Here is a 21,377-nt window from a genome sequence, read left to right on the forward strand (position 1 = left end):
GGGGGGGCTCGTTCTGTGCAGCCGTGTAAACAGAAGAGGCCCGGCCAGCCAGAAGAGAGGATGATGGGTAACAGACACCCACGTGAAAGCAGCAACAGGTCGTGGTGGAGAGAGTCAAAGAATAAGGATCATAACTGGGTCGTTTCCCCTCCCCTTACTTGCTCTTTGGATTCCACCCCCCTGCCCCTGACGGGGTGCCTCAGACAAACAACTGGATCCGTTCGCGGATGGTCTGCCGGCAGATGGGGCAGGTCTTGAGGGCGGCGCTGCAGTCGATGCAGGAGGCGTGTCCGCACTGGAAGACCAGCTTGATGTGGTTGTCGATGCAGATGGGGCAGGTGATGCGCTCCTCCATCTGCCGGTAGCGAGACTGGAGCTGCTCCAGCAGGTTGTGCTGCTCCGAGTTCTCCGTGCCGGGGCTGCAGTCTACCTCGGTCTGGTCTGGAGGACCAAGCGTTAGGATAGCTTAGCAAATAAGGACCGACATTGGATTGGTTTGAGCATCTTTAAAGTACTAAATGTCTTGAAACTAAAATCTTACTGTTATAAATATTGTGTGAGAATGAGATTATTTCTAAGTGTTCTTTCTTAATCCATGTTTGAATCAGCTAATATTTTCCCTTGTGAAAACTTTGGGTCTTTATCTTATGGCCATGTTTTCACTCTTTTTCTCTTAAAGGGGAACCTTATCACCAGACCTATGTAAGCGTCAATATATACCTTGATGTTGCAGAAAAAAGACCATATATTTTTTTAACCGATTTCCGAACTATAAATGGGTGAATTTTGGCGAATTAAACGCCTTTCTATTATTCGCTCTCGGAGCGTTGTGACGTCACATCGGGAAGCAATCCGCCATTTTCTCACTTTCGTCGGTGTGTTGTCGGAGGGTGGAACAACACGAACACGGACGGATTCAAGTTGCACCAGTGGCCCAAAGATGCGAAAGTGGCAAGAAATTGGACGAAATTGGTTCAAAATACGAGGCTGTGGGGAAAGCCAACGAAATGGTCAGTCGTTTGTTCCGCACACTTTACCGACGAAAGCTATGCTACGACAGATGGCAAGAATGTGTGGATATCCTGCGACACTCAAAGTAGATGCTGACATCAACTCCAAAACTGGACAGATCAGCTTTCAGGAAAAGAGAGCGGATGAGGGTATGTCTACAGAATATATTAATTGATGAAAACTTTATTCATTACTCGCGGTTTTACGTAAATTATTATACATAAACTGTGTTTACCAATAATTTAGCTTAAAAACATTTATTTTTTTCAATCATTCGAGTACATTCGGGTAGTCTTGTGTAATGCAGTATTTTGTGTCTATTTAGGTATGGTTAACCTGAGTGCTGAAATTGTGGAAAAATATATGTTCTTAGCGCGCCTGGAATGGGCTGTCTGCACTCTCAAAGTGCATGTTGTTGCCAAATGTATTTCATATGCTGTAAACCTAGTTCATAGTTGTTAGTTTCCTTTAATGCCAAACAAACACATACCAATCGTTGGTTAGAAGGCAATCGCCGAATTCGTCCTCGCTTTCTCCCGTGTCGCTGGCTGTCGTGTCGTTTTCGTGGGTTTCGCTTGCATACGGTTCAAACCGATATGGCTCAATAGCTTCAGTTTCTTCTTCAATTTCGTTTTCGCTACCTGCCTCCACACTACAATCATCCGTTTCAATACATGCGTAATCTGTTGAATCGCTTAAGCCGATGAAATCCGAGTCTGAATCCGAGCTAGTGTCGCTATAGCTTGCTGTTCTATCCGCCATGTTTGTTTGTATTGGCATCACTGTGTGACGTCACAGGAAAATGGACGGGTGTATATAACGATGGTTAAAATCTGGCACTTTGAAGGTTTTTTTAGGGATATTGCGTGATGGGTAAAATTTTGAAAAAAACTTCGAAAAATAAAATAAGCCACTGGGAACTGATTTTTAATGGTTTTAGCCCTTCTGAAATTGTGATAATGTTCCCCTTTAATTTTAGACCTCTTCTTGCTGATGCTATTGTCGCGTTGTAAGGGCTGGTCTCCTAAAGCTTTAGTAAAACTTGGCCAAGTACTATTCTGTCTTGGTGGTCCTTCTTACTCAACATATATTTACATACACTTGTAAAGTACTGATTTTTAATGGTTTTAACAATTCTGAAATTGTGATAATGTTCCCCTTTAAGAGTGTTTCGAGATAAGGGCTAATTGTTTGGCTTTAATGTGCAAGCAAACATTTGAGTTACAAGACTCAAACTGAACCCTAAAAGAGCCGCCCAAAACATCTGGTCTTACTCGCTAGCATTAGCTTATAGCTAAAGATGGACATAACTTTGTTTTCCGACCACGGGACGGAAGGAAGTGAGTGTGGCACATAGTGTAAAAACAAATGGATGATATTTATTGAATTAAAAATAAATAAATCATCAAAAACGTGATGAAAAAACTTGGCAAAGCAATTTGAGCTATCGCTTCTAGTCTGCACCAAACTAAAGCATAATAAGACTAACGCCAGCCAAGAATGTAAAATGATATATTTAAACTATTATTAGAAAATATCATATAAATAAATATACTATGAATATTGCATTTGCTGGATGTATTATTGTTTCAAAACTATTATTAATTTAATGTTAATATCTGGTTACTTTCTGTTGTAACATGTTTCTATCTGCACTTCTCAAATAATTTTAAACAGTTGTTCTTCTGTTGTTTGGATACTTTACATTGGTTTTGGGCGATACTACAAATTTGGGAATCTATCCAATACAAAGTATTATTAGTATCTATAGCCACGGGCACATGGACAACATTTATTTCATCTAATCATCAGTCTGATTACAATGTTACTGTGTACATGGACCCTGAAAAATATGATCTGATTATGAGGTGAATTTTTATGCATCACACCTTAAATCGGAATACTTTGCTTTGACATGCACAGAACCTAACATAAATGGAGAGGTGTGTTATTATTTGTGCTATGGTGCCATCTTTTGGACGAGCTCACTCACTGCAGTTGCTGATTAAGCAGTGACTTCCACTGTAAATAAACACGGCTTTGTGCATTTCTGCTTCGTCCGACGTCGTCACGGTATTTATTCGTAATTTTTTTCCCTTCTGTTCACTACTTTTGTTTTACCATTCTTTTTGAAATGGAGCGGTCCTGTGCCTTTTATGTTGTGATCATGTACGCTTAAACATTGTGTGTATGTGTTTGAGGCTAGCAGTTAGTAACACTTGGAGTAGCTGAAAGTTTGTGAATAAAACAGCTTGTTAAGACGTCCACTGGATCCCTTCTCTTATTGTTACATCGACACATGACACTGCAGACCATGCTTTCATTTTTGCTAGTCTTGTTTTAAACAAACAACAGCATATAACGCTACATCTGTGCATGTTGAATGGAGGGAGACAGCAGCAAGACAATCGCTTTATTCCGAGACTGATACATTTAGTCTCCGCTCTACCACCAAAGTATGGCTGACATCAAAGACGCGCAGTAAGGATTATTTCAACTCGAATTTCGGAAGATGTGTTTTCATGCGCTGCAATCCGAATGACTTTTGGCATAAACCACCCGTCTCGATCGGAATTACATTTTTGATCTGAGTGTGTGTGATAGGGTCAGAATATTCCGAATGGCGTGTTTACATTAAGCATTTTTATTCCGGTTAAGATTTTAATCTGATTAAATGTGTCAATGTGCGCATAGCTAGGATTGGCCATACCAATACTGATACTATTTTCAATCTCAGTAAATGATTCCATTTTTAATCAAACACAGGATTACAGTGAAACACTATCAATCAAATATTTAAATTGATTCCTACTATTACCGTATTTTTCAGAGTATAAGTCGCACCTGAGTATAAGTCGCACCTGCTGAAAATGCATAATAAAAAAGGAAAAAAACATATATAAGTCGCACTGGAGCCCGGCCAAACTATGAAAAAAAACTGCGACTTATAGTCCGAAAAATACGGTAGCTCTGATTCAGTAAATAATTAGGTTTTTTTGTTTTTTTACCATTAAAGCCCTTCTTTGTCCAGGAACTTATTTCCTGAATTTGTAAACAATATAAAAAAATGACAAAAAAAATTTTTAAAACAAAAAAATTATCCTACTAACCACTGCAGTATCCAACTGATACCTGACCTGATGCTATACTTCACTTTTTATTGTTACTGTCAATATTTGAACCGATCTGCCCACCTATGTTTACATTCAAGAACTCTAACTTGCATTTTGTGGTTCGCATATCCTCCTACTGTGTGTAGAGTAGCATGTTTAGTGAGCCATCCATCATCCTGCAGGGATGATACTCGCAAGGAACATAGTTTATTTGCTGCCACAGAGGTGAATATTGCTGACTTAGAAGCAGCTTTGCACTTAGAAAGGACATTAGCCACTAGCAGGAATGCTACATTGCATTGAGGACACCTTTGTTCGCTTGTCGCGGTCAAATTTGCAGAACACATTGGCCAAATTGATACAATTTATTTATTCCCCAACATTAGCAGCTACTTTATAAAAACAAAATATTAGACAACCCTCAATCTCACAGCATGACTAGAAATATTAACATTTGCAGAGAAAAATTTTGAACTTTGATATGAAATCATATATTGTATGCGTAGGAGTACAAATACTTCACAACGCATTTGGAAACAGAGAATATAATGAGGTGGTTTGTTCCTACCTTGTCGAATTTTCTTGGTGATTGTTACTTGGCATTTAATGCATTTCTTCATTCGATGGGCACACTCTGTCAAAGTAAGGAGAAGGTGAAGAAACAATAAAATACACAATATTTATTACATTTGAAAGACTAGATCAGTGGTTCTTAACCTTGTTGGAGGTACCGAACCCCACCCTTCTTTAGTGAAAAATAAAATGTTTTTTTTCAAATTCAAGACAAAGTTATATGTTTTTGGTAACACTTTAGTATGGGGAACATATTCTAAGTAACAAAGACTTAATTTAGCGTTATTTGGTTAGGGTTAGAGGGTTAGGGTTAGGGTTATAATAAGGCCATGCCGTATAAGGCATTAATAAGCAGTTAATAATGATTAGTTAAGAGCCAATATGTTACTAATTTGCATGTTAATAAGCAACTAATTAATGGTGAATATGTTCCCCTAACTTAAGTGTTACCATGTTTTTTTACTGGTGCACAAAATGAACCGTGCATGAACATCACCTTGTTCAAAGAACAAAACCAACACAGTGTCTAAACTCACAACAAATTACACACCTGCAAATCAGTGTGACTTCTGCTGTTGCCGTATCCGTAATACACCGATAGGGAGAAGTTTTTATTTACACGATGAGTCGGGTGTGTTTTGACCTCCGCCGAACCCCTGAGGCCGACTCATCGAACCCCTAGGGTTCGATCGAACCCAGGTTAAGAACCACTGGACTAGAATTTAGGTTTTATAGCAACCATGGGTTATCATTAATAACTGGCGAGAGGAATAATGGCATTGACTATGCATGTGCTTATGCATGTTGTATTGCGCTTGAGCACGGTAAGGAGCGCTAACATGAAAAAAAAAAAAATCAAGAAATGTAGGTCAAAGCATGCTTGAGCTTGATATGATTACTTGTAATGCCTTTGCTCTCTTAATCACATGGGAATGATTTGGGGCTGCAGAAGAGTGCACTCACCTTCACAGGCCACACTGTGCTGGCAAGGGCAGAAGAGCACCAGCAGAGCCAGCTCTGAACAGATGAGGCATTCACTTAGCCCCGGAGGAGTGGGAAAAACCAAATTGGTCATGGTGTTGGGGGTTGTGTGAACGCGCCGCAGGTTAGCTGTGCTTGGGCCCTGGCCGCTTGTAATAGCCTGCAGATGCTGCAACCTGATAGGCGACACAAAGCTATATTGACGCCAACAACTTCAAAGCGAGAGTCCTGATTGTGAGTTTTATTTCCAGACAAAGCACCTGTGCTTCTCCGAGAAGCTTTTGATGAGCTGCAGCATGGCACTGTCTGCTACCAGGTCCAGGGGGCTCTTGCCCTTGTGGTTGGCATAGCTGATGTCAGCCCCTTCTTGCGCTAGGAAGCAAGCGATGGCCGCTCCAACGCTGAGCTCGGTAGTCCCCAGAAGACCAGAAGCATTGAGCTGCAAGAGCATGACGGCGAGAGGAAAAGGAAAATCTCAAAAGTCCTTCCCGTTACTATATGCTTCCATTTGAGTGTCATTCATGCATGTGGTCCCCTCTAATACAATAAGCCATTAAAAAAAAGTGCCTGTGTGGTTATTGGCAGGTACCCAGGATATTAAGTGGAGCTGCAGTGTTTGCAGTCTTGTGGGCTGGAAAGGACGTTCTTTATTGTTACAATGACATCTACACCCACTGATGTGGAAGTAAGTTTTGAAAAACATACAAGCCTACAAAACATACCTTGACCATAAACAACATTTGTGGCGTACTCTATGGGTTGAGTTCAAAATGCGAAGTGAATTGTGAAATGAATTATATTTATATCGCGCTTTTCTCAAGTGATTCAAAGCGCTTTTACATTGCGGAACCCAATATCTATTTTATACAACGTTCCCTCTAAGGTGCGCACCTGTGCAATTGCGCACTGCTCATGTGTCCTCTGTGCACAGCAAATCTATGTCGCGCAAAAAATCAAATCCCACTCTAAACCCTACTTGCCAACCCTCCCGGATTTTCCGGGAGACTCCCGAAATTCAGCGCCTCTCCCGAAAACCTCCCGGGACAAATTTTCTCCCGAAAATCTCCCGAAATTCCGCTAACCCACAATATAAACAGCGTACCTGCCCAATCACGTCATAACTGTAGAATGATGGAGGGCGAGTTCTTGGTTTCTTATGTGGGTTTATTGTTAGGCGGTTTCATTAACGTCCTCCCAGCGCGGCAACAACACACAACAACAGCAGTCACGTTTTTGTCTACCGTAAAGCAGTTCGTCTGTCGTAAACAGCAATGTTGTGACACTCTTAAACAGGACAATACTGCCATCTAGTGCATTTGATGAAAGCACTTTTGTGCGTGCCACACAGCAATGCATCATCAGAGAGAGTGTTCAGCATGGTTCGAAAAATAGTGACAGAGAATAGAACAAGGATGGACAATTCAACCCTTAACTCAACAATGAGAAGATGAGTGTTATGTGTGTGTATATGTGTAAATAAATGAACACTGAAATTCAAGTATTTATTATATATATATATATATATATATATATATATATATATATATATATATATATATATATATATATATATATATATATATAATAAAATAAATATATATTTATAGCTAGAATTCACTGAAAGTAAAGTATTTCTTATATATATATATATATACATCCTGAAAATATGCAAACAAAACTGTTTGGATAATTGGTACTTCAAACTTGCATAACTAAATATTAAGGAATATAACATAACTTGGCTTCTGAGAGCTTTAAATGTAATGAATAAAATGCTAAAGTTGTTGATAAACAAGCAATTATTTTAATAATTAAATATGGTCATTTTAAATGAATTATTATGATAATTTAAAATTAATTATTTCAAATATGTTTATTTTAATGTATAATTCTATGGCTGGATGTAATAAGGAGTCAGAAAAAAATAAAAATAAAAATACAATTAATTTTGATGTTTTTAGCAAAATATAGTCAACATTTATATATATATTTTTTTTTTTAATTAATAAATATATTTATTTTTAGGTAAGATAAACATAATAATACAATTTATCTCTAGTCTGGATGATGTAGTTCTTGTCACCCTGTTGTCCTCCCGTCGTGAAAAAAGGCTGTCCTCACTCAGGTCCGCATGGAGCTGGAGGGGGCGTGGCCTCCAGGTCCGGCTGAAAATCGGGAGATTTTCGGGAGAATATTTGTCCCGGGAGGTTTTTGGGAGAGGCGCTGAATTCCGGGAGTCTCCCGGAAAATTCGGGAGGGTTGGCAAGTATGTGTTATTGTCAATAGCGCTGTGTGTGTACATGCGAGCATGTGTGTTTTATTTTGTATTTTTTTAAACAGGTGTTAAGCACTTTGTTTTGCAACCTGCCTGTACATTAAAATGGCTAAATAAAGCATACATGAAGTTTGATTGATTTATTGAATTAGTTGCTAAGTCCCGCCCATTTTTCTTGAAGTTTTCCAACTTATCAAGCTCATATTTTACAGACAAGTGCTTGACAGTCCCCTGAAGGTGTGTACACCATCAAGTTACAGTGGGTGTTTCCTCGAGCATATAGAGCTATGAGGTTTGACAACAGCAGCACCAAAATGTGGTGCATTTGTCAGAAAAATAATAGCACAGACAAAACAGTAGGGGTCATGTTTTGACAAATTGTCCCTATTTTGTGTGCAGCGGTTAGCTTACACTGGTGGTTCTCAATTATTCTATGTGATGCCGCCTCAAGGGGACATTGTAATAAAAACATTTTTCCATGCCCCTCCCTATTAAGAACATGATAATATGTATGTATTTATTTGCAAACCACTGTACGAGTTGCCAGCATTCCTAATGTAATCATCTGATCATCAAAATCTGCAACATGAAAACATTTCCTATTTTATTAAGAACATTTAAAAAATGTGTCTGTGTGATTGTAATAATAGCTTCTGATAGGTAGAACAGTCCACATGTTGAGTTGTTTAAGCATTGCTCCCACACATACCAAGTTATTAGTAATTATAAAAAAAAAAGAAAAACATTTTGTATGGGTAGATTTTTTTTTAAAACAGCACTTTTAATGCATGGCAGTGCCACGCGTTCTGTAAAGAAAAATGACTTCACAGAGAAGAACAGACTTCCGTTTGAAATGTCAAATTGTCACATCACACAGAGCTCCACAGTGAGTAACACTTTGCCTCTGAGGATAGAAAACAGCACATGGATTCATCCAGTGTGGTCTCTGGAATCAAGATGTCCCCCGGGGAGACACAGTGGGAAGTTGTTGTTTTTTATGCTGCTCAAACAATCTTCAAAGCTCCACCTCAGTCAAAAATCTACTACATTAAGTTAAAGTATTAAAGTTACAATGTTAGCAATATTTCTAATGGAGGTATAAGCCGTTTATAACCTTTATCAACAACTAACTTATCTTATCTTGCCATGTTTACACAGTAAGACAAACTAACTCTTTCAATGTTTTCATCCAGGTAACTGATTTATTACTCATTTGACACCTCAACGTTCCATGCCTGGCTTTTGTTTACTATCCTCCACTACTCTATCAACCTGTCAGCCCATTGGAGTGCTTTCACCTTTTTAAAGACTAATAATAATCTGTATTATTACCACTTTTTGCATCTTCTCTTAGATCCGTAATTGACACTTCTTTAGTCAGTGCGTCCCTTTTCTGTGTCGCTTGTCTTGTTCAGGGTCATCGTGAGCAACTTTGGGTGAAAGGCGACTAAAATCACCAGTCAGTGGTAATTGATCCCATGTCAGCAGCAAGAAAGTCTACTATGGGAACCACTGCTCAGCCAACAGACATCATAAAACCTCTGTTCACTATTTTTTTCTGTAACTAACTTTTCAATCTTTATTTAGGGAAGAACATCCATCCATCCATTTTCTACCGCTTGTCCCTTTTTTTTTTTTTACATGTAAAATCTTCCACGACTTCTTTGTCTCATTTTGTCCACCAAACGTTTTATACTGTACGTGAATGCACAAAGGTGCGTTTTGTTGATATTATTGACTTGTTGGAGTGCTAAACAACATTTGGAAAATTTACCATGAAAATTAGGTAAACATTTTCTCTCAGCAGCAGGTGATAGCTTGCATCTTCTTCCTGCTCTTGGCAGTGACAAAACTGTGCCATGCACTTTACACTTATGAACAATTGTCTGCATAGCTGCTCTTGGGACTTTAAGCTGCTGTGAAATGGCTCCAAGTGACTTTCCTGACTTGTTCAAATCAATGATTCGTTTTTTCAGATCTGTGCTGAGTTCCTTTGACTTTCCCATTGTCGCCTTTGTAACTGAGTCTAATGACTGCATCCCTTGAGCCCTATTTAAATGGGCTCAAATAAGTCAACAGGGGTCGTCAATCATAATCACTCACATGAAGTTACGAGGCCATGCCATGAAGCTAATTTGATTTGATTGTAACTTTTCTACATCACCAAAATTGATAATGTATGTTGCTGTATGTATACTTTTGACCCAGCAGATTTGGTCACATTTTCAGTAGATCCATAATAAATTCATAAAAGAACCAAACTCCATGAATGTTTTTTGTGACCAACAAGTATGTGCTCCAATCACTCTATCACAAAAAAATAAGAGTTGTAGAAATGATTGGAAACTCAAGACAGCCATGACATTGTGTCCTTCACAAGTGTATGTGAACTTTTGACCACGACTGTATATATATTTCTTATTTTAATAATTTAGTAAGAAATATATGATATAGGACTTCCTAGTGAGAAAACCTGTAAAGTTGCATACATGTAAAATAAAAACACAATTATGGGTTATTTTGCGGGTAAAAAACACACTTTACCTATCATATTGTGTGCATGCAAATTTATTTTACGCTCATGCGACCTCTCTGGGCGCGCGTGGCATCTTTTTGCTCGCGCTTAGACTCTGTTTGTGACTTTCTCTATCTCCAAGCGTGCAACGTTACACCCTTTTAGCACTTAGGAGCAGGCTTTAAACACACAGCACAGCATCTCCCCTTCTTCTGATTAGTTACTTTAAAGGGGAACATTATCACCAGACCTATGTAAGCGTCAATATATACCTTGATGTTGCAGAAAAAAGACCATATATTTTTTTAACCGATTTCCGAACTCTGAATGGGTGAATTTTGGCGAATTAAACGCCTTTCTATTATTCGCTCTCGGAGCGATGACGTCACGTTGTGACGTCACATCGGGAAGCAATCCGCCATTTTCTCAAACACATTACAAACACCGAGTCAAATCAGCTCTGTTATTTTCCGTTTTTTCGACTGTTTTCCGTACCTTGGAGACATCATGCCTCGTCGGTGTGTTGTCGGAGGGTGTAACAACACGAACAGGGACGGATTCAAGTTGCACCAGTGGCCCAAAGATGCGAAAGTGGCAAGAAATTGGACGTTTGTTCCGCACACTTTACCGACGAAAGCTATGCTACGACAGAGATGGCAAGAATGTGTGGATATCCTGCGACACTCAAAGCAGATGCATTTCCAACGATAAAGTCAAAGAAATCTGCCGCCAGACCCCCATTTAATCTGCCAGAGTGTGTGAGCACAAAGGACCTCGGTAGCACGGCAAGCAATGGCGGCAGTTTGTTCCCGCAGACGAGCGAGCTAAACCCCCTGGATGTCTTGGCTCACACCGTCCCTTATGCCCCCGAAGATGATTAAGAGAAGAATATTGACCCTAGACAGATTAGTTTTCAGGAAAAGAGAGCGGATGAGGGTATGTCTACAGAATATATTAATTGATGAAAATTGGGCTGTCTGCACTCTCAAAGTGCGTGTTGTTGCCAAATGTATTTCATATGCTGTAAACCTAGTTCATAGTTGTTAGTTTCCTTTAATGCCAAACAAACACATACCAATCGTTGGTTAGAAGGCGATCGCCGAATTCGTCCTCGCTTTCTCCCGTGTCGCTGGCCGTCGTGTCGTTTTCGTCGGTTTCGCTTGCATACGGTTCAAACCGATATGGCTCAATAGCTTCAGTTTCTTCTTCAATTTCGTTTTCGCTACCTGCCTCCACACTACAACCATCCGTTTCAATACATGCGTAATCTGTTGAATCGCTTAAGCCGCTGAAATCCGAGTCTGAATCCGAGCTAATGTCGCTATAGCTTGCTGTTCTATGCGCCATGTTTGTTTGTGTTGGCATCACTATGTGACGTCACAGGAAAATGGACGGGTGTATATAACGATGGTTCAAATCAGGCACTTTGAAGCTTTTTTTAGGGATATTGTGTGATGGGTAAAATTTTGAAAAAAACTTCGAAAAATAAAATAAGCCACTGGGAACTGATTTTGAATGGTTTTAACCCTTCTGAAATTGTGATAATGTTCCCCTTTAAACACACCGTCTGTTGTCATTACCTAGTGTGGACCACTCCTCTAGGACCTGGATGGAGACCCCCTACAACCCTCCTCTGCTTGTCCCCAATGGACTGGACTCTCACATTATCATGAATGATGTCATTATGGTTTGTGCAGCCCTTTGAGGCACCTGTGATTAAAGGCTTTGTAAATACACTTTGATTAATTGATTGATTGATTGATACACCCAATGATTTTGGCATATTTTGAGAAGAGGAGACTCTGGCTGCTGTACACATTTTGCATCAAAATACACCCAGATGGGACTTTTAGATAAAACTGTCAGCAAGTTCTGAGCACATAAATGACGTGCATTCAAGTAATACATTTCAAAAATTTTCCTGAATGATATTTTCACAATAAAATAGCATCTGTGCCAGAATACCAAGGTCTTTTTCAAAGTTAAATCAAATTACGCAAGCAAGTAATGTACTGTGATTAATTGCAATTATTTAAAAATTCAAAAATTGAATTAATCTGATTTAAAAAAATATTGTTTAACGGCACTAATATTTTCACAAATCATGATTTTTATCAATTTCAATACATGCCAAGTACAAACGTAGGTGAAATCAAACGTATAACGGACAAAGTATGTAGGCAGGCTGGACAAAGGCAGACTGGTCTAAAGTTTCATAGTTCCCAGGAACCCAGGACAAATGGACGCATACATCGAGCACAGAAGCAAATTGCCAATAACTGGAAAATTGCCATTTTCACATCATGTAAGATCATTTCTGATACTGTGCAGGGAACTTCTTTACAACATCTGAACAACACGTCAATTCAAGACACAGTTTACGTCTTTAGGTAGGTGCTGCTGTATTGGGTAGCAAAGTCCTAAGACAGGGATATTCAACTCAATTGTTTTGGGGGCCACATTTCCAGAAAGTTAAGGACCAGGGGTGCCAGACTTGTCTGTTCACTATTAGTCTTATTTTGTATATTTCAGAGAACCTGCTTCTTCTGCAATAGACATTTGATTTTGGTCGAATTATTTTGTAAGAGTTACAGGAGTGCTCTGCAGTTTTTAGAAACTTCTGCAAAGATGTGAGTATCTCGCAAGTTTTTTAGAACTGAACTCGTCGGCCACCAGTTAAATAGCCCGACTGATGAAAAAGAGTACCGGGATTTTCGGACTATAAGTCGCTCCGGAGTGTAAGTCGCACCGGCCGAAAATGCATAATAAAGAAGGAAAAAACATATATAAGTCGCACTAGAGCAGGGGTGTCAAACTCAAATACAGAGTGGGCCAAAATTTAAAACTGAACAAAGCCGCGGGCCAAGGTTGAACAAATTAACCTTTTAATAGGGACCCAAACAAGTTTTGCATTAAATATTGAACAAGCAAGGCTTATATAACTTCATAGTGACATGTAAAATCGAGTTTCAAATAATAATAATTCAAAAATATCAATGGCATATCAAAAACAATTTAAATAAAAATTGAATGCCTCTTTTCTATTTGCAGCCTTCTGAGGTAAATATCAACATTAACTTTTTCCACAGGCTAATAAATTTGAAAATAAAATAATGAATAAACCAACCATTCTGGACTTTAAACTGCTCAGTTTGCAACACACTGATCTAATCTGATGTGCCCAAGCCAGATACCTGGCATCTTTTATTGGATGCTAGTTCATTGATGTCGGGGCTCAGGCTTTGAGCTGAGGCAACCTTCATTATCGAACGAAGGTGTTCATCAGTCATTATATCTCGTATTCAACAGTCTTGGGGGCGTGCCTTACAAGCACTGCTTTTAACGTCCTCTACGAGCTGTCGTCACGTCCGCTTTTCATCCCTTCTGACAACGTGCCGGCCCAGTTACAAGATATGTGCGGCTTCTGTACGCACACATGCGCGAATGCAACGCATACTTCATTAACAGCGATACAGTTTACACTGAGAGTGGCCGTATAAGCAACTTTAACATTGTTAGAAATATACGCCACACTGTGAATCCACACCAAACAAGAACACCCGCACAGTAACACAAAATAAACAGAACAGAACAAATGCCCAGAACCCTTTGCAGCACTAACTGCAGCCAGAGTTTGACACCCATGCACTAGAGTATAAGTCGCATTTTTAGGGGAAATTTATTTGATAAAAGCCAACACCAAGAATAGACATTTGAAAGGCAATTTAAAATAAATAAAGAATAGTGAACAACAGGCTGGATAAGTGTACGTTATATGACGCATAAATAACCAACTGAGAACGTGCCTGGTATGTTAACGTAACATATTATGGTAAGAGTCATTCAAATAACTATAACATATAGAACATGCTATACGTTTACCAAACAATCTGTCACTCCTAATCGCTAAATCCCATGAAATCTTATACGTCTAGTCTCTTACGTGAATGAGCTAAATAATATTATTTGATATTTTACGGTAATGTGTTAATCATTTCACACATAAGTCGCTCCTGAGTATAAGTCGCACCCCCGACCAAACTAAAAAAAAAAACTGCGACTTATAGTCCAAAAAATACGGTACCTAAAATTGAACCTTGAGGAACACGACCAGTATAACTGAAAACGTTCAACAAATGACTACTGACTGCAGCTGAAGTAAACAAGCTACAGCAACACCTTACTCACATAAATCACATCACAAAAAAAAAAAACTGCCAAAAAGGAGAGGATTTAAAGGCGTCCCTTGGGGAACGCCTCAGTTATGCAAATCACAATTTAGGATCCCAGTGTTCTATGTTTGCTAGCAAAGTTAAAATGTCAATGCAAGGGTCTGCCAATGTGTTTACAGTGGTGCAAGTTCCTCTTTACAACAAGAGCACTCTTGTGTTTTTAGGAATTCGCTGCAAAAATGTTTGTCTCCCAAGTTTCGAACTCAACCTGGGGGCCGGTTTGGCGTCATTCCCGAGCTGCAAGTTGAATAGCTCAGTCCTAAGCGCTGCGTTTGAAAACCAGGGTCTTTGAACTTATGTAAAACCATTTATGATTTATTTTTGTAAACAAGGAAAAAAATTAGGCATCAAATGGGTGACAGGTAGGTAAATTTTTGTTTGATACACATAAACTAATAGTGACACGGCATCTATAAGGATAGGGGGTACTGTTGGTTTTTGGGTGTATTCTTGCGTTTTTCCATAGCCTAGATCAGGGGTCACCAACCTTTTTGAAACCAAGAGCTACTTCTTGGGTATTGATTAATGCGAAGGGCTACCAGTTTGATACACACTTAAATAATTTGCCAGAAATAGCCAATTTGCTCAATTTACCTTTAACTCTATGTTATTATTAATAATTAATGATATTTATCTTTGTGGAAACACTGATCATCTTAATGATTTCTCACAATAAATATATATACAAACGGATGAATATCAATATGCAACACTTTATTTTTATATTTTCTCTAAGTGCACATTTTTCAAATTGAACATTTTCAAATGTTCACTTCTAAGACAGTCTTGTGAAATCACAATATCCCATTTTAACTAGCTAGCCACTAACATTTTTTAACAAATCATGAATTACTTTGCACCATGTAAAATACAAAAGTCAACTCTCAAATTTTTAAATAAATCATGTCACACTTTGAACTGGATTTCTGTCTGTCATTCCGTCGTACATTTTTTTTCCTTTTACGGAAGGTTTTTTGTGGAGAATAAATGATGAAAAAAACACTTAATTGAACGGTTTAAAAGATGACAAAACACGGAAAAAATGAAAATTACATTTTGAAACATAGTTTATCTTCAATTTCGACACTTTTTAAAATTCAAAATTTAACCGAAAAAAAGAAGAGAAAAACTAGCTAATTCGAATCTTTTTGAAAATAATTTATGGAACATCATTAGTAATTTTTCCTGATTAAGATTAATTTTAGAATTTTGATTACATGTTTTAAATAGGTTAAAATCCAATCTGCACTTCGTTAGAATATATAACAAATTGGACCAAGCTATATTTCTAACAAAGACAAATCATTATTTCTTCCAGAACAAAAATGTTAAAAGAAATTCAAAAGACTTCGGAATAACATTTAAATTTGATTCTACAGATTTTATAGATTTGCCAGAATCATTTTTTTGAATTTTAATCATAATAAGTTTGAAGAAATATTTCACAAATATTCTTTGTCGAAAAAACAGAAGCTAAAATGAAGAATTAAATTAAAATGTATTTATTATTCTTTACAATAATAAAAAAATGTGTTACTTGAACATTGATTTAAAATTGTCAGGAAAGAAGAGGATGGAATTTAAAAGGTAAAAAGGTGTATGTGTTTAAAAATCCTAAAATCATTTTTAAGGTTGTATTTTTTCTTTAAAATTGTCTTTCTGAAGGTTATAAGAAGCAAAGTAAAAAAATAAATGAATTTATTTAAAGAAGTGAAGACCTAGTCTTTAAAATATTTTCTTGGATTTTCAAATTCTATTTGAGTTTTGTCTCTCTTAGAATTAAAAATGTCGAGCAAAGCGAGATCAGCTTGCTAGTAAATAAAATAAAGTTTAAAAAATAGAGGCAGCTCACTGGTAAGTGCTGCTATTTGAGCTAGTTTTAGAACAGGCCAGCGGGCGACTCATCTGGTCCTTACGGGCGACCTGGTGCCCGCGGGCACCGCGTTGGTGACCCCTGGCCTAGATTCTTTATACAGGTATGAGTTGTGAGCAAAATGCAGCTCATAGATGTTTGTCTATTAGTGTGTGGATGCCAAAATGTAAAATGCACACATTGGACTATTCCTACCACACAGGTCACCAACATGGCCTCTTCAGTCCACTCTCATTACTTACCCTGCAGTAGAGTGACGTGGAGGCACATCCCTCGTCGCTCTCCTCTGTGCTGCTACTGCTGCTTCCCACAGGGGGGCTCAGCATCACGTTGGCCAGCTGCGGTCGCTGCAGGGCCACGTGCATGGCGGTGTCGCCGTCCTCGTCCTCCATGTTCACGTCGGCGCCCTCGGCTACAAGCAGCTGGACCAGGTTGGTGTGGCCCTGCGTCACCGCCAGTTGCAGCGGCGTCTGGTTGCGGTTGTTGCGGATGTTGATGTCGCAGCGGCCCTATGGGAGAGTGAGGGTAGGGGGTCTCATTAAAGTGCACCTCTACAGTTGAATATACTATGTTTTAATGATGTTTACCTTATGGGTATGAAAGGATATAGCTCACCTCTTTAATGAGGATCTCAGCAACTTCCTGGTGATTATTGAGGGAGGCCAGATGCAAGGCGGAGAAGCCGTCCTCCTTCTTAACATCCACAAGCTGTCGCGCTCGGCCTAGAATCTTCTCCGTGGCCCTGTCACGGCATAGAAGAGTTACACCATGCCTAATAACACTTTGAAAAGGCTTCCTTACATGCAAAATGTACCCTCTAATGATGTTCCAACAGAAATATGTGTCACTTGTTTGTCTCGTCTTTTGAGAGGAGGCGCTAAATCAGTTGTTTTTGAATTTCTTTCTCGCTTTATAGAGAACATATTTGTAAAAGAACAAAAACAGGACTCACTACATGTCCAAAAATATAGAGCCTGGAGATCTGCAAACTCATTTACTTGATGTTAGCTACCGATTTGGGAGCTGTAAGTTCAATAATGTTGTTTTTCTTTAGCAAATAGGCTAAGGTAGCAGGATGTTGCTGTTAAAATTAATGATGTCAAATTATATTGTGCTAAATTAATTTCAGTGTCGCAATTAGCAGATTTAATTTTTTTAAATCGAGTTAATCTAATTTTTCATCTCCAACATTACTATTTCTGCACACGAGTTATCTCGCTTTGGTGGTAGCGGGGGCGTATTTTGTAGCGTCCCGGAAGAGTTAGTGCTGCAGAGGATTCTGGGTATTTGTTCTGTTGTGTTTATTAAAGTTAAAGTTAAAGTACCAATGATTGTCACACACACACTAGGTGTGGTGAAATGTGTCCTCTGCATTTGACCCATACCCTTGATCACCCCCTGGGAGGTGTGGGCAGCAGCGGTGCCGCGCCCGGGAATAATTTTTGGTGATTTAACCCCTAATTCTAACCCTTGATGCTGAGTGCCAAGCAGGGAGGTAATGGGTCCCATTTTTATAGTCTTTGGTATGACTCGGCCAGGGTTTGAACCCACAACCTATCGATCTCAGGGCGGACACTCTAACCACTAGGCCATTGTGTTACGGTGTGGATGTTCTCCCGAAATGTGTTTGTCTATCTTGTTTGGTGTAGATTCACAGTGTGGCGTATATTTCTAACAGTGTTAAAGTTTTTTATATTGGCACCCTCAGTGTAACCTGTATCGTTGTTGATGAAGTATGCGTTGCATTCGCTCGTGTGTGCGTACAGAAGCCGCACATATCTTGTGACTGGGTCTGAACGATGTTAGAATGGATGAAAAGCGGACGTGACGATAGCTCGTAGAGTACGTTAAAGGTTAATTTGTTCAACCTTGGCCCGCGGCTTTGTTCAGTATTACATTTTGGCCCACTCTGTATTTGAGTTTGACACCCCTGCTCTAACCGCTAGGTCACTGAGAAGGTATATACTTCAGTGTTTGGAGGTTTTTTTAAGGGATTTGTAGGCGGAATTGCACGGCTTCTATAGGCTCTATTGTCAGCCACTTTTGATCGCATTTATTTAATATTGAGAATACAACTTTTTTTTTTTTAAATAACATCCATCGTCATGTCTTTCATAATGATTGTGAACGATAGGCAACATTCCAAAACAATGCAGTTCCCCTTTAAGGTTTATAATAAATAGAATAAAATTAAAATCAAGAGTAAGATTTCCAATTCAGAGTTAATATTTGAGTGGGCGCCGGGCCCCCCTGTAATGAACAAGTTGGGCGGCGAGGCAAAAAAGGTTAAAAACCTCTGGAGTAGACAATACTTCTCTTTTTTAGTTTATTACGAATGCATCTATTGCACGAGCAATGGATAAATGGCGTCACTTCCGGGTGTGTTTTGACTCACATTGAGCTGACTATATTCTATTATGACATTTCTGAGCATCAATACACACTACTCAATAAAAATAATTTAAAAAAAGAAAAAATAAGAAAAGCTCATTTTAGCCAGTGTCAGGCACATGACACAAGCTTGGACAGAAACCAGCGGTTGAAATATTTATCAATAGGAAGACAAAGCCGATTCTGTGTTCTTCTGAAAAGTGCAATGAAAAATAAAAAGATGCCTTTGTGCTACTTCATGGCATAAGGTTGAGTCGTGAGTCAGTATTCTTCAGTAATGTTGCCGTGACATTACTTTTGTCATTCTATTACTTGTGTATTATACAACGACAATAGCATATCACTGCTTAGAATAAGATCCACTGTATCTTACTTTGCTCTTGGTCCATTCTGTGGTTTTTGTATTCAGTTGGAGACCATAATAAACTTTACAGGATACTTGGGAGCCATTTCTTCCCTCTTTAAAAAGACTGCCTGAGATAATGTTGCCATTACAATGTAAATGTTTCCACAAGTGTAATGAAAGCATGACAGATGTGTCTCTCTGTGAGCACAGTGGCAACACTCAATCTAGTTTTAACTACAGCATGATCCTTTACAAATTACAGAGTCGTTAGCAGTGGAGATGATTTCAGAGGCAGGACTGAGGAATTGCCTGTTGTGTTATGAAGTACTGGAGGGTACCTACTGCAGTGTTTTTCAACCTTTTTTGAGCCAAGGCACATTTTTTGCGTTGAAAAAATGCAGAGGCACACCACCAGCAAAAATCATTAAAAAAACGAAACTCAGTTGACAGTAAAAAGTCGTTGTCGCAATTTTTGGATGTGACTTTAAACCATAACCAACCAAGCATCACTATAACTCTTGTCTCAAAGTAGGTGTACTGTATCAATATAGCTCTTGTCTCAAAGTAGGTGTACTGTCACCACCTGTCACATCACACCCTGACTTATTTTGTATTTTTTGCGGTTTTCCTGTGTGTGGTGTTATAGTTCTTGTCTTACGCTCCTATTTTTTTGGTATTTTCCTGTAGCAGTTTCATGTCTTCCTTTTAGCGATATTTCCCACATCTACTTTGTTTTAGCAATAAAGAATATTTCAGTTGTTTTTATCCTTCTTTGTGGGGACATTGTAGATTGTCATGTCATGTTCGGATGTACTTTGTGGACGCCGTCTTTGCTCCACAGTAAGTCTTTGCTGTTGTCCAGCATTCTGTTTTTGTTTATTTTGTAGCCAGTTAGGTTTTAGTTTCGTTCTGCATAGTCTTCCCTAAGCTTCAATGCCTTTTCTTAGGGGCACTCACCTTTTGTTTATTTTTGGTTTAAGCATTAGATACGATGACAAACCCTTGTCGTCTCACACAACGTGTTCCCGACATCTACAAAGCAATTCATTACCGGCTGCCACCTACTGATATGTAAGATTATTACACGGTTACTCTGCCGAGCTCTAGACAGCACCGACACACAACATCGGCACATAATTTGCAGATTATAATTAGTGGTTGTCAAAAAATATTTTTAATTTTTAGGGACGGCGTGGCGCAGTGGTAGAGTGGCCGTGCGCGACCCGAGAGTCCCTGGTTCAATCCCCACCTAGTACCAACCTCGTCATGTCCGTTGTGTCCTGAGCAAGACACTTCACCCTTGCTCCTGATGGGTGCTGGTTAGCGCCTTGCATGGCAGCTCCCTCCATCAGTGTGTGAATGTGTGTGTGAATGGGTAAATGTGGAAGTAGTGTCAAAGCGCTTTGAGTACCTTGAAGGTAGAAAAGCGCTATACAAGTACAACCCATTTATCATTTATCATTTATCATTTATAACCCAAATATGTGAAATTACATAATCTCCCACGGCACACCAGACTGTATCTCACGGCACACTAGTGACCTACTGTACATGTGTGTGTATACATGTTTGTCATACTGGGTGTTAGGTAGGTTTTAGGGACGTTCAGGACAGGTTTATACTGCTTATCTATGAGTGAAATTGGTCAATAACAATATCGATCACATTTGTTAACTGTACAGTTTTTAAATGTATTTATAGTGAGTGCTATTGACAGTTTAACAATATCAACCCACTATTTAAACTAGTCACTTATTCTCTTTTCTTAAACACACGTTTGAATAAAACAAAGTCAATAGTACCGTATTTTTCGGACTATAAGTCGCAGTTTTTTTTCATAGTTTGGCCGGGGGTGCGTCTTATACTCAGGAGCGACTTATATGTGAAATTATTAACACATTACCGTAAAATATCAAATAATATTATTTAGCTCATTCACGTAAGAGACTAGACGTATAAGATTCATGGGATTTAGCGATTAGGAGTGACAGATTGTTTGGTAAACGTATAGCATGTTCTATGTTATAGTTATTTGAATGACTCTTACCATAATATGTTACGTTAACA

General features: G+C 38.8%; 1 protein-coding gene across 2 annotated transcripts in view; it reads right to left on the reverse strand.

The window, feature by feature from the left end:
- mib2 (MIB E3 ubiquitin protein ligase 2) overlaps positions 1-21,377 on the reverse strand; it is a 138,813-nt gene that overhangs the window by 698 nt on the left and 116,738 nt on the right. Inside the window, exons 14-19 of one of the 2 annotated variants that reach the window (XM_061975259.1) lie at positions 17,189-17,315; positions 16,816-17,082; positions 5,939-6,117; positions 5,661-5,854; positions 4,693-4,758; positions 1-465 (exon numbers count right to left, since the gene is read on the reverse strand). The exon at positions 1-465 is cut by the window's left edge and continues 698 nt beyond it. In XM_061975259.1, the coding sequence (XP_061831243.1) occupies positions 200-465; positions 4,693-4,758; positions 5,661-5,854; positions 5,939-6,117; positions 16,816-17,082; positions 17,189-17,315 (1,099 nt within the window). In that variant the 3' untranslated portion in view covers positions 1-199. The remainder of the gene's footprint in view (positions 466-4,692; positions 4,759-5,660; positions 5,855-5,938; positions 6,118-16,815; positions 17,083-17,188; positions 17,316-21,377) is intronic. The other variant, XM_061975250.1, reaches the window with a different exon arrangement.

Source organism: Nerophis lumbriciformis, linkage group LG01, assembly GCF_033978685.3.
Source record: "Nerophis lumbriciformis linkage group LG01, RoL_Nlum_v2.1, whole genome shotgun sequence".
In the NCBI taxonomy this organism is placed as follows: domain Eukaryota; kingdom Metazoa; phylum Chordata; class Actinopteri; order Syngnathiformes; family Syngnathidae; genus Nerophis; species Nerophis lumbriciformis.